This window comes from Olea europaea, unplaced genomic scaffold (assembly GCF_002742605.1).
Source record: "Olea europaea var. sylvestris unplaced genomic scaffold, O_europaea_v1 scaffold810, whole genome shotgun sequence".
Taxonomy (NCBI): Eukaryota; Viridiplantae; Streptophyta; class Magnoliopsida; order Lamiales; family Oleaceae; genus Olea; species Olea europaea.
The window spans coordinates 371,688-386,260 of NW_019266538.1; the positions used below are offsets into that span (position 1 = coordinate 371,688).

Consider the following 14,573-nt stretch of genomic DNA (forward strand, 5'->3'; position numbering starts at 1 on the left):
TCGACAGCTCAAGTCCATAATCTTACTCAACAATTGAAGGCCAACCAACTGACAGTAAATGCCATTCACTTGACACCACCAGCTTGTGATTTTTGTCATGGAAACCATCTGAGTGAAGGATGTCAAGTGGGAAATCCCTTCTTTCAATCCCAAGCAGAGCAAGCACACTTTGTTACAAATTACAATCGGTAAAACAATCCATATAGTGCAACATACAACCCTGGATGGAAAAATCACCCCAATTTTTCATGGTATAATCAAAATGCATTGAAACCTCCACCTGGTCCGTCATCTAGTGATCCGCCGAAAGAGAAGTCAGCACTTGAAGAAGCAATGGCACAATTAGCAACTAACACCAACAAATTCACAATAGAGACTAAGACCAATTTTTAGAATCAAGCGGCTTCAATACGGAATTTAGAAGTCTAGGTCGGTCAATTGGCTAATATGCTAACTGGGAGACAACAAGGAAACTTGCCTAGCATGACTGAAGTGAATCCAAAGGAACAGTGCAAGGTGATCACTTTGAGAAATAGAAAAGAGTTAGAAGCTCCAATTACTGTTGAAAAGTTTGAAAAAGAAGATCAAGAGATACAACTCCACACACAAACGCTTAGCGAAGAGATTTCTAACAATCAACCAATCCCACCACAGGATCTAGCACCAAAAGTTCCATTCCCTCAACGACTCAAAAAGAATAAGCTTGATAAGCAATTTTCTAAATTTTTAGATGTGTTTAAAAAAATTGCATATTAACATTCCTTTTACAGAAGCTCTCGAACAAATGCCAAGTTATGTGAAATTTATGAAGGACATCTTGTCAAATAAGAGGAGATTGGAAGAATATGAGACAGTAGCCCTTACTGAAGAGTGCAGTGCAATTCTACAAAAGAAATTGCCTCCAAAGCTCAAGGATCCAGGGAGTTTTACTATCCCTTGTTCAATTGGAAATTCTATGTTTGAAAGAGCTTTATGTGACTTAGGTGCAAGTATTAATCTTATGCCTTTGTCTACTTTTAGAAAACTTGGACTAGGTGAGGCGAGACGTACTACAATATCATTGCAATTAGCAGATCGCTCAATAAAACACCTAAGGGAAATTATTAAGGATGTGCTTGTTAAGGTGGACAAGTTTATTCTTTCAGCCGACTTCCTCATTCTAGACATGGAGGAGGATAGGGAAATTCCTATCATTCTTGGCAGACCATTCTTAGCTACTAGTCGAGCTCTAGTTGATGTCCAAAGGGGAGAATTGTGGTTGAGAGTACAAAAGGAGGAGGTAACCTTTAATGTTTTTGATGCCATCAAGTATCCGGATACAAGTGAGAGTTGTTTCAGCATCCGAGCAATCGACTCCTTGGTCACTGAAGTATTTAACCAACAAAAGGAGTAGTTGGAAGCTTGTTTGGTTAACCCAATCCGACTATGGTGGAGGATCCGGAAGTGTTAGAATATGCATTGTGGATGGATTCTTTTGGTCCTAACCACAGAAAATATTTTGAAGATTTGGGACATGGAACATCACGGCCCTTTCCATCTATTGAGAAACCACCCGCATTGGAGTTTAAGCCCTTACCTGAACATCTTCAATATGCGTATCTTGGTGAATCATCTACTTTTCCAGTAATTATTTCATCCAAGCTTTCGATTGAAGAAGAGGAAAAGTTGTTAAGAGTGCTTAGAAAACATAAGGCAGCTATTGGATGGACACTTGCAGATATCAAGGGAATTAGCTTTTCTATTTGTATGCACCGAATTTTGTTGGAGGAAAATTGCAAGCCAACGGTGGAGCATCAAAGAAGACTCAATCTGACAATGAAGGAAGTGGTGCGTAAAGAGGTCTTAAAATGGTTAGATGTCGGAGTGACTTACCCAATTTCTGATAACTCATGGATCAGTCTTGTGCAAGTAGTACCAAAAAAGAGAGGAATGACAGTGGTGAAGAATGCTAACAATGAGTTGATCCCTACAAGAATAGTTACTGGGTGGAGAATATGCATGAATTATCGAAAATTGAACAAAGCCACTTGGAAGGACCACTTCCCCTTGCCATTCATTGATCAAATGTTGGACAGGCTAGCCGGGCATGAGTACTATTGCTTCCTAGATGGCTATTCGGGGTATAATCAAATAGCCAGAGCACCAGAGGACCAAGAGAAGACCACCTTCACATGCCCTTATGAGACTTTCGCCTTCCGTCGAATGCCATTTGGACTTTGCAATGCGCCAGCCACCTTCCAAAGGTGTATGATGTCAATCTTTTCAGATATTGTAGAGCGAATTATTGAAATTTTCATGGATGATTTTTCTGTATTCGGATTGTCTTTTGATGATTGTCTTGGGAATTTGGCGTTAGTTTTGAAGAGATGTGAAGAAACTAACCTTGTACTTAATTGGGAAAAGTGTCACTTCATGGTAAAAGAGGGAATTGTCTTGGGTCATCGGATCTCTTCAAAGGGGATTGAAGTGGATAGAGCAAAAATTGAGACAATCGAGAAGCTTCGACCACCAACAACAATAAAAGGAGTACGGAGCTTTCTTGGACATGTCGGATTTTATAGAAGATTTATTAAAGACTTTTCCAAGATCTCCAAACCCCTTTGTAGCTTGCTTGTGAAAGAAACACCTTTTGTGTTTGATGAAGAATGTGATAAGGCGTTCTTGCCACTAAAAGAGAAGCTTGTGTTGACTTCGATTGTTATAGCTCTGGATTGGGATCTACCGTTTGAATTGATGTTCAATGCAAGTGACTATGCTGTTGGTGCAGTATTGGGCAGCGAAGGAACAAATGGTTTCATATCAATTATTATGCTAGTAGAATTCTTAATGATGCCCAACTCAACTATGCCACAACTGAGAAGGAACTTTTTGCTATAGTCTTTGCTTTTGACAAGTTTTGACCATATCTCATTGGGAATAAGGTGATAGTCTACACTGATCATTCGGCAATTTAAGACCTTATCATGAAGAAGGAAGCCAAGCCAAGACTCGTCCGTTGGGTTCTCTTGCTGCAAGAATTTGATATTAAGATTAAAGACAGGAAGGGAACTGAAAATATGGTGGCAGATTATCTCTCACGGCTAGAGTCACAGGAGCAACTTGAGTCCCAACAACTGCCCATAGATGATAAATTCCCGGATGAGCAACTTTTAGCTATTTCTTCTAACAATCATTTACTATGGTATGCAGATTATGTCAATTTTCTTGCAGGAAAAATCATTCCCTCCGACTTTTCTTATCAACAAAAGAAGAAACTTCTGTCGGAAGTAAAGCATTACTATTGGGAAGAACCAACACTCTACAGGCATTGTGTGGACCAAATAATCAAGCGATGTGTTTCGGAAGAGGAGATGACAGATATTTTGATGCATTGCCATACACTAGAATGTGGAGGGCATTTCGGACCTCATCGGACAGCAGCTAAAGTTCTCCAATCCGAATTTTATTGGCCAACATTGTTCAAGGATTCTCATACTTTTATTGCCTCTTGTGATAGATGTCAACGCTCCGGGAACATATCTAAAAGAAATGAAATGCCTTTGCAGAATATTCTAGAGGTGGAGTTGGTTGACGTTTGGGGTATTGACGTCGTGGGACCCTTTCCTTCATCCTACAACAACAAATGCATTCTTCTAGCAGTAGATTATGTATCTAAATGGGTAGAGGCAATCACAACTCCTACTCATGATGGAAAAGTGGTGCAGAATTTTCTCCAAAAGAATATTTTTTCCAGATTTGGGACTCCTAGGGCCATTATTAGCGATGAAGGGACTCACTTTTGTAACAAGCAGTTTGAAGCTCTATTATTAAAATATGGAGTTAGACATCGAAGAGCATTGGCTTATCACCCTCAGACAAATGGACAAGCGGAGATATCAAATAGGGAGGTGAAGCAAATTCTAGAGAAAACAGTTAACAATTCTCGAAAAGACTGGGCTAAAAAGCTAGATGATACGCTGTGGGCTTATTGGACAGCATACAAAACTCCTTTGGGAATGTCTCCTTATCGGTTAGTCTATGAAAAAGCATGTCACCTTTCTGTAGAGCTCGACACGAAGCTTATTGGGCGATGAAGCAACTAAACATGGATCTTCAAGCAGCTGGTGAAAAGCGTTGTTTGCAAATTAATGAGATGGACGAGTTTCGTAATGAAGCTTATGAGAATCCAAGGATTTACAAGGAACGGACCAAGGCTTGGCATGATAAGCACATCTCAAAGAAAGAGTTTCTACCTGGACAACAAGTTTTACTTTACAATTCAATGCTTCGTCTTTTTCCAGGAAAGCTCAAATCTCTATGGTCAGGCCCATTCACAGTTGTTAAAGTTTTTTCCCCATAGAGCAGTGAAAATTACTCATGATGAGAAGGGGACATTTAAAGTGAATGGACAACGGTTGAAACCTTATTTAAGTGGAGAATTTGACAACAAAAAGACCACCTTTCTTCTTGATCCAGCCTAGAAGAAGAGCAACAGTCAAGCTATTGACTATAACTAAGCGCTTCTTGGGAGGCAACACAATCATTCAAACCTCTGTTTTGCTTTTTTTTTTTTTTTTATTCCCTTGCAATTTGTTTAGTTTTCTATATTCTTCTTTTCGTTAATTACTTTGTGTGTTTTCTAATTTCAATTTATTTATTTATTTTGGGTGTGGCAGTAACACGGTTCTCCACCTTCTTGCTCCAGTACTTGAATGCATTGATGAGGATGCCAAGAGAGATGAAGCTTGATCCATCGCCACCAATGAACAGGGAAGTTTCTTCTTATCATTTTTTCCCTTTCTTTGTTCCACATTGAGGACAATGTTAGGTTTTAGTCGGGGGGTGTTGAGCATGAATATATGCATTCCTGTTTGCATGAATTCAGATTTGGTATCAAGAATGCATTCCAATTTACATGAATTCAGCTTTGGTATTTTGGCTTGATTACAATGTATTTTTGCTTGAGTCAATAGTGCTATCTGAGTAAGATATTAAAACACCTCAGAAATTTTTTCTTTTCATACACGTAAACTAAGCTCATGTGGTTTGATGGATGTGGAACTCATACAATTAGAGAACACTCAAATTAAAGTTGCAACCTTTTACACTTGTGAGCAATTGGGCCATTCTCACTTTTCTGAGAGATGTTATCATATTCTTAATATTACCTTCAACATTGTCTCATTACAAGATCTCATTATTCCCCAAATTTGGTTGATTAATGGGAATGCCATTACACGGTTTGTGGTATGTTGGTTTGATTATACTCAGGAAATGATGAAGATCAATTTAGAATGTAGTTTAAGCCTTTCAAGCCGACCAATGTCTCATTGAATAGAAGTCACTTTGAGCTAAAATCTCATCAGTCTTTGTTAAGCCATTTATTTCCTCACCCACTCCACATTGTAGGTTGAGCCTAAGTTGAACATCTCCTTTGCCTTCAAATATCAAGTATGTAGTATAGATTATGGAATATGCTGTTGAAAAAAAAAATTTCAGAAATGAATGAAGAAAGGGTATGAAAAATATTTTAAAGCAAGGTGTGTTGTTGCGAAAATCCCAAAAAATAAAATAAAATAAAATTTTACCATTGTACACAATTACAGTCGCATACTTGATCAAATGTCTCACACGTGGGGCCCCCTTGGTGGAAAAATGGGCACCAGACAGCCCTTAAGTCTACAAGTTGATGAAGATCCTCAGTATATACTTGAGAATTAATATTTTTCTTCAATCTTCTTATCCTTCCTTTCAATTTGACCCCAGTCATATTACAACCCTTTATTGACCTTTTGATCCTAAGTGGGTTAGTGGTTAGAATGGTTGAGTTCCCATTAGTTGGCATCCTCTCATGAGATCAATTTTGTTATTTCACTCTTTTGCTCCTATTTCACTCATTTGCCCGCAGACAATTATTATTCCTTCCATATATTTGAGAGGCAATTTTTTTCAACCTTCATTACCTCTGTTGGCAATAGATTTTTTTTTTTTTATGGCTGAATATTACACTTAATATTTGCAAAAATAACTTTTGTCTGGGATGTTCTCGACACTGTATGAGTTTTGGTTTGATGGAAAGATGGTGAAGAGCTTAACACACACACACACACACGAGTTCTAGGAGTGTGCTTTGACAGACAAACTTTGAGAGCATTGTTGATCTCTGGTGAATGCTTTGTTTGATGTGCCTGAATATTTTTGCTTAATTCGTGTAAAAGGATTTTCACTTGGGATAGGTAGCAATACTCTTTCTTCGCTTGAATTGCTAGGGACTAGCAAGATGCTAATTGGGGGGTGTGATAGAGTGAATAAGATTGCATTTTTAATGCTGGTTGCTCATGATTATTTGCTAATATACAAGTATATTTGGGATTAATAATGATATTTTTATATAGTTGAATGAAGGTCAATCCTAATTGTGGTGTTTACAATTGGGAACATCACACAAATCCTATATTTAAAAATCACATTTCACAACTAACAAACATCTAAAAATCTTTCAAAAATAAGGTGATAATTAAATTTATTAAATATTTAATTATAATATAATTAATCTACTCTCTCTCCCACCCCAACCCAAATAACCTATCATACTAAATTTTAAATTCAAACAATTCTCTATCTCTCTCTCTCTCTCAACCCAACCTCAACTTCGGCAACCCACCTTACCTCCGGCAACCTGCTCCAATGAGAATTTCGGCGATCGCTCCAGCCAGAATTCCGGCAACCCGCCTCACCTCCAGCAAGAATTCCTGCGATCGCTCCGGCGACAAATTCTTCACCGGAAAATATTCCGGCAACGACTTAGGCGATCGTTCCAACAAATGACACTGCACATTTTTTCAATTTTTTTTGATAAATGACTTTTGACCAATTTCATTGGATTTGTGACATGTACATATTGTGACCTGTGACCAATTCTATTAAATCTGTGACCTAATCATGCAGGACGAATATTACATATGATCAATTTCAAAATTAAGAAAATAAAGTTTGAAATTTCAAAAATCATACTATTAAAATTTTCAACAAATTATTCCAGCGGCCTTCGGCAACTACCTTTTTTCCCCCTTCTTCTCTTCTTCTTTTGTTTTTTTGGAAATGATCTGTAACTAACTTTATTGACTTTGTGACCTAATCAGGTGGGATGAATATGCATATAACAAAACCTGTGTTGCATGTGATCAAAATTTTTTACGACAAGATCTATATTATATGTAACTAATTGTGACCAAACTTATATTCGGTGTGATTGTTTAATTTATAATCGTATATAACCAAGTCACTATTTGTGTAATTTGTGACTAACTGTGACCAACTTTGTTTTCAGTGTGACTATCTGTGACCGTCTAATTTATGATTGTCTATAACCAAGTCACAAACATATATTAGCTGTGATTAACTGTGACCAAATTTATCCTTATTGTGACTAAATGTGATCAAATTTGTATTCAGTGTGTCTGTCTGTGACCAGGTCAACCTTTTAACTGTGACGAAATGTGATCAAGTCACAATCAGTTACAATCAACATAAAATTGGTCACAATCAGTCACAAATCACAAATTTTTTAGGTTGAAACTTTTTTATCGATCAAAATTATTAAATTAATTGATCACCACTTTTTTGGTCACAAATCACACATTTTATAGGCCAAAACTTATGTATCATCACTCATCAGTCACAAATTCTCAAATTTATTGGTCACAACTTCTTGTCAGTCGTCAATTTTCAAATTAATTAAGTCGAACCATTTCCTATCCAATAGAAATAAAAATCCACAAAATAGAGAATTTCGAAACGAAAACACAATCTGTTCCCTTTCTCTCTTTCTTCTCCGCCGACATATCAACGATTAGCCGTCACTCCACGGTGGCTTCACCTCACACATTTCTTGAAATCCGTTGCTTATAAACATTTATATCAACGATCTGTCATCCCTTCTCTCTGTCTTCTCCGTCGACTTTTCTTACTTTATTGCCTAATGATGTTTGAATTCCTCATATTAAATTAAAAAGAAAATGAAACAAGCAAAAGAAAGAGATCTAATATATTCACCAATAAAAACAAAAATCAGATCAACAATGAAAAATAGCAAAAAAATAATATTGGTATAAACTATTTTTTTGTGTGTTTCAGAAAGAGAGGTAGAAAATGGGTAAGTATAAATCTCGAGGAGGTGGGCTAGGGGGAATCAAGGGAGAGATGACAGAAAAGTTGGTCCATGTGCTTGGAGTCCTTGCACCGTGACGCCCAGAAATGTAGAATGATTGGAGAGCCCTTCCTTGTGGTTTGATCAAGCTCAGCCTTTGATTTCACCTCCTTCAACGCTCCTTCTCCATCGCTTGCCATTTTTTCTATGAGATTCTACTAGCTTTTGCTACTCCAAGCGAAATAGCAGAGTAATGTAGGGAGAGAAGATGATTAGGGTTTCACCACCTCCCCAATTTTTTCGAGCCCTTCAACAGCTCCGATCGTGATTGGAGATCCAAACCATAGCTGTGAGGTGACGATTAGCCTTGCTATGTCTTCAGGCGGAGTTGTCGTCAGCGATCTCACGATGACATCGCGGTGGATGTGCTCGTCGGAGTCAGGGGATTAGAAAATAGAGAGAGAGAGGGAACAAGAGACAGATTTATGGTGTTATGTATATATTTATTTAACATAACATTAATTTAATAATTTTTATTTCTCACCTGAATTATGAAATTAATCTTAATCCCCTTTATTTATGAAATCTAGTTTTTAAACCCAGGTTACTGGGTAATTTTCCCTTTACAATTTTATTGTAGAAAATGGAGCCCAAAAATAACAAATTTCAAGGCCCATAAGAGAGGACTCAATTCAAGTGCACTTAACCCAGCCCAATCAAAATAAAATAGATTGGAAAGATTAATGAAGGGAGCAAAATCTGTGGAAGACGTCTCTTGCTATGAAGAAATCCCGAATTGGAAACACATTTGTACTGCCCTTCGTAATATCACCATATCTCTCTCATCCGATGTCGTATTGAGCTGATTCAAGAGGCCTTGGAAAGGTAATTTAACGTGCTACAATTTCTCCTGAAATAGAGATTTTGAAATTCTCACGTTTTCTAAGTGAAAAAGGGCCCAAAATCCAAGGCTAAAAATCTGCCGAATTGAAGAGGCGAATTCGGGATTGATTCTTTCTTTTCCTGGTGAAGATGGCTTGAAAGGAGTGGAAGAGGAGGAAAAAAGCAGAGGATGACCAAGAAGGCTGGGACCAAGGTGGAACGATTCTTTTCCTTCCCTTTTGGCTATCAAAAGAGGGAAGCCATTCCAAGAAAATGGGAGACCAGATTCACTGAGTTTTTCTTTCTTCCCATCTCTTTCAATTTCTTGATGTTAACTCTATATTTAAACTTTTCTTCAATTTTAGCATGAATTAATTTCTATCTTCTAGAGTTTGAGATGTAGCCTAACTACGATTATGTGAATCTTCATTTACTTGAATTAATTCGTAAATCATCCTTTACTTGAATTAATTGGTATTTGTTCCAATTGTTGAGTATTTCATTCTGGACTTAATGCTTGTGAATTGACTAATCACCATTCACTTGAGTTGGGATTCAATTTGAGACAGAGAAGTAATAATTGTTTCAGCCAATGTTTGAGATACCATAGGAATTTTGTAGGATAGAGATATCTATGGACTTGTGTAATTTTTATGGGTTTATTTTTGTTCTTAATGAATCTTGACAGACTTAGAATTTTCACAGATATGTAGAAAATTTTCTTGTTGAGACATTTTGTTAATGCTTGAGAACAATTAATGAATAAATTAGAAAGACTTGATTATCAACAATTAGGAACACTCACAATTAATTCGATTAGGATATTCACATATGAGTATTTATGGTGAATCGAAAACTCTAGAGTATCATTCCTCGTGGGATGATACTCTTACTCATTCACTTTATTACTTGTTACGACTTGTGCACTTGCGATTTCAACCAACAATGGTCACACCTTTGGGCTATAATTCTTGGCTCCCTTCACGCCTCCAAAAGAGTGGTCTTCTTTACTTCTCTTTGTGAGTTTTTCTCTGCTAACTCTCTGCCTCTTTCTCTCAAGCAACCTGTGTGGTTTTCTCTTGGACTATATTGATCTCATCTTGGCCGATCCTTTGTGGGTATGAATAGCAACCGTAGGTGGAAAGAAGAAAAGAGAGATTTGGGTGTGTCTCAATAGTGGTGGTGTCGACTTTGGTGGAAACTGAGCCCGGTATCACCTTGGGTATTGCTGGATTTTGATATTTTATCTTAAAAGTATTGCAAATTTGCAATGAGGATGAAGAGATAATCTGATTCTTTTGTGTTGTTTACTCAAGATTCCTTTATTATTTTAGAGTTCATTTATTATACTAATGATTGATACCAACTACTGCATTCACCAAACGGGAAATGGTATTCTGATCCCTGGAGTAATTTTGACGACTGTACATGTAATAATGGAATTATAATCTATTTTTATATGCAGCTAGAGCAAAACTTGAATGAGGTTGAGCAATTTTACACTTCTGCAAATAAAAAGAAGCTGAGCACTCCAAAAGGTAGCTCAGTTCTAAAGGACAAAGATAGCTAGTAGCTGTTTCCCAGCTCAAAAAGGAGGAAATAGGATGCAGCCAGTAGGGAAGCAGCTGTTAGTAAGAGAATGCAAGTGCTTATGTGCCAATTTGCAACGATTCTACATCAGGTAATCATAAATTCTCTGCATTCATATTTGCAATATTATTTATAGCCTTCTACTGCGGCTGCTTACACATGGGGTCCTGTGAAAATTTTATGGTGTTTAGCATCTTTGTTGCCATGTTTTTGTTGGACACATCTTTTAGGTTGTCTACAAACCTCCACCTAACATCCGTTTGTTCTTGCATTTTTGCAACTATTTGAAGTCGGTCCCTCCTGTTAATCTTTTGATGCTTCTATATATTCGATCGCGGTTTACAACTATAGCTTCCATACCTATTTATTTTTTGTTTATTTGGGAATCATCTCTCACATAAAGAAAGAGCAAGAGTAAAAATGTAGTGATTCAAATCCACTCTGATACTCTTATGTAAAATTCCCCCAAAAATGAAAATAGACCGAAAACGAAAATAGAGTTGAAGATACCAAAGCAATCTTGTATCAGACTACCAGTGGATTCTCATGTTTTTGTAATGCTCCAAACTCTATATTAGCATCCAAATTTGGTTCAATACCAGCAAAAACACGAACCGAAGCCAATCCGAATTGATCTTGTAAAAGATCCACTACAAAATGTATATTCAAAAGGAAAGTTTCATTCAAATTCATTTGAAAATTTAATTGAATTAATCATTTTGACTAACTGTTAAATTTTTAGTGTACTTGAGATTTAAAGTACCGTGTCCCACAAGCAAAAATGATTGGATAAGAATGAATTTGAAAATTTATCACTGTTCGCCGACATTACAATTTATCTTAGCAAAACAAAAACAAAAACAAAATTTAAGATAGGATCTTTAAAGTAACTTAATTAATTACTATTTAAGATAACATCTTTCAACCTCAATAACTTTGGGTTTAACTTATCTGAAATAACTATTTCTCGAGTACATGGTGCGTCATTTAGTACGAATTACCCATCGAGCCCAATATTGATTTACTAAAATTCGTTCTATCAAAATCTAATTATTTGACCCAAAAGTATTAGAATTTAAAATATATTCCGCTTTAGCCCTTCAACGCTCAAAAATATAAAATATAGCAACTTGAAAAATAAATTCTATTCTATAAAATTTTGGGGGCTTCTCAGTTTAACACTCATATCTCTAACAGGTTTTCATGTTATTCTTATCTTCAAACATTTAATTAGTTAAACACATTTTGTATTTGATAACAATTTTATATTCAAAAATCCGTTGAAATGATGTAAAGAAACTTTTTTAATTATATTCTTAAAAAATAAATAAATAAAGTGTAAAAAATATTTTTCTCTTATTTCAAAGAATGAAAACAAAATATTTTGATATAAATCTGCATCAAAGACAAGACGTGTTGAAAATAAGAATTTAACGAAAAAAAAGGTTAAGAAAACAAATAATTGTTACAATAAGTAAATATTGAAGAGCTTAACTTCAATTTAAATATTGTATATCAAATCAAAATTGTAGTAGCAATATAATCACCCATATTGATATTATTATAAATGAAATTTATTAAAAGGCTTTAGTCACGTCCAACCATTAGGCCCCAAGGAGCATTGACAACATTATTATCACAAAAAAATATGAATTACTCTCCTTGTGCATTGGGGTTGTTATAAGGGTGTCCATCGCAATCCCGCTATTGAAGGGAACCCCTATTGAAGGGCGTTCCCTTCAATAGCGGGGTGCGGGGTGTCCATTATGGACACCCTTATGGCACCCCCAATGTATGGACACCCTTATGGCACCCCCAATGTACACAACACAACCCATCAAATCAAATTTCTTGAAATAATAGTAATTGTAAAGTAGAACTTTTGCCTTGCTAATTTCCTCTACCAAGTAGATCTCTCCTCTTATGGGTTGAGGGCTACTTTGCTCGAGGGTCCTCGCAGACTGCAATCTGAAAACGAAAACAAGCATATACGAGTTTCAAGTTTCATTGGCAATGGATAGATTAGTAGGTGTGCGATTGAAAATCCGTTGACAGCAAAGTCCTAATAATATTTTATGTCGACACTTCTATTAAAAATGGATATAAAGAAAACCAACTCCAACAGGAGAAAAATAATTTAAATTCTCTATATTTTTATATCCTCTTATTCGTGGAGTGACAAATCATTAAAATATCAAACAAATCTATAATTTATAGTCATATTATTAGGAAATAATCATAAAAAAATTATAGAAATGTTTACATATTTTTAAAGTACAATAAACAAAGAAACAAAAAGAAAAGGAAAGACTTACATTGAATTTCTTCAACCTTGTGCATGTTCAATTAAATTACTAATATTTGCTTGACAACTTAACTTCATGATAATACAATTTATTGGTCAATAGCACTAAATTATTGGTTCTTCTAAATTAATTTATAATTAAAAATAAATAAACAATGTGATTGTGAGAGAGATGAGAGTTGTAATTACTAATTAATGAGCTCTCAATGTGGTTGAAAAATTAGTTGTGTGCTTAACTGTCATTTTGCGTGTATTGTGAATAAACAAATAAACTTTGAAAGTAAAATAAATTATTAGTCAAACTTAAAATAAGTAACGTTTTTACGCCCAAATATATATATAAAAAATAATAATTGTTGAACAATCTCATCTGAAAGTTTAAGTTGCTAGAGATGAAATATATTTATTTATCTATTTATTGTCTTCGATACACCGCCTCATCTCATGCTAGATATATGCATCAAGGGCACCCTATCAAGACACGTGACAAATTTCCTTAAATAAATCATGGTAAATAATTTATATTTAGTTATTTTTTTTTATAAACTCTTATTCATTGAGTTACTATTCATTAAAATACCAAACAAAATTAAAATAATATACAATCATAACATTAGAAAATAAAAAATAAAGAATTGTTCACATATATTGTAACGTCCAATATACAAACAAACAAAATGAAAAGGAAAGAATTGCATTGTTTTACTTCAACCTTGTGCATGTCCAATTAAATTACTAATATTTACTTGACAACTAAACTCCATGATAATACAATTTATTTGATAGTCAATAGTACTAAATTATTGGTTGTTTGATGATTTGCTCTTAAGTTAACTGTCGAAAAAATTAACATACTTAATTATAATTAGCTGCTATAATATTTACTTTGGTTGTATCTAAATCAATTTATTATTAAAATCCAGCTGAAAAATTAATCGTGTGCCCACCTCATTTTTCGCTAATCTTGTGTACTTGTGAATAACAAATAAATTTTGAATTAAATAATTGTATTAATCAAACTTGAAATAAGTAAGTTATTTATTTTACGAGTATAATAAAAATTACTTTTAAAATAAGTAATTTTTTTCTTTCAAAATAAGAAAAAAAAATTAATTCTTAAACTATTTCATCTAAAATTTTAAGTTACTAAAAATGATACAAACTTATTTATCTATTTATTATCTTTGATACACCTTATCACATGCATACCATATACTCATCGAGAGCACTCTACCATGCCATAGGGACAAATTTTCATTAATGACTCTGACTGATGCTTAAAATTCAATTTCTTACCTAACTCATAGACTAATGCTTAACTAACTCATATATAAAGGAAACATTTATTTATATAATTTGTTGTCTTCAAAGTGTAACAAATCCAAAATCATGCAAACAAAAACTTATTTAGAAGTAACTTTCAATGTTCAAGATGAGCTTATTTGATACGCTAAACAATATCACAAAGGTATAAATGTAGTACTAGTTCAACTGTGGAAGAAAGATGCATTAACACAAAGTTTGGGCGATGGTGTTACCGCGTTCGTGGGCTTCCATTGCATTCATTAATAACCCTATTTGGGTTTTTATCCTGAATTGTCCAGTTGGATTTCATTCTTTAGACTATTCGATATGGGCTGCACTTTTATCGTGTCAACACTTTCAATG

The 14,573-nt window shown here is 35.0% G+C and overlaps 2 protein-coding genes and 1 long non-coding RNA gene across 3 annotated transcripts; all 3 read left to right on the forward strand.

The window, feature by feature from the left end:
• The first annotated feature begins 784 nt into the window (after positions 1–784).
• Positions 785–1,393, forward strand: LOC111391644. The gene has a single exon (XM_023016895.1). The coding sequence runs from the start codon at positions 785–787 to the stop codon at positions 1,391–1,393; it is 609 nt and encodes a 202-aa protein (XP_022872663.1).
• Positions 1,394–4,069: 2,676 nt separating this feature from the next.
• LOC111391645 lies at positions 4,070–4,460 on the forward strand. The gene is made up of 2 exons (XM_023016896.1): positions 4,070–4,243; positions 4,281–4,460. The coding sequence occupies exons 1-2, from the start codon at positions 4,070–4,072 to the stop codon at positions 4,458–4,460; spliced, it is 354 nt and encodes a 117-aa protein (XP_022872664.1).
• Positions 4,461–8,835: 4,375 nt separating this feature from the next.
• On the forward strand, positions 8,836–10,948 carry LOC111391661. Its single transcript, XR_002702146.1, has 2 exons — positions 8,836–9,013; positions 10,476–10,948. It is a non-coding gene; the product is annotated as an uncharacterized LOC111391661 (long non-coding RNA).
• Positions 10,949–14,573: the final 3,625 nt, after the last annotated feature.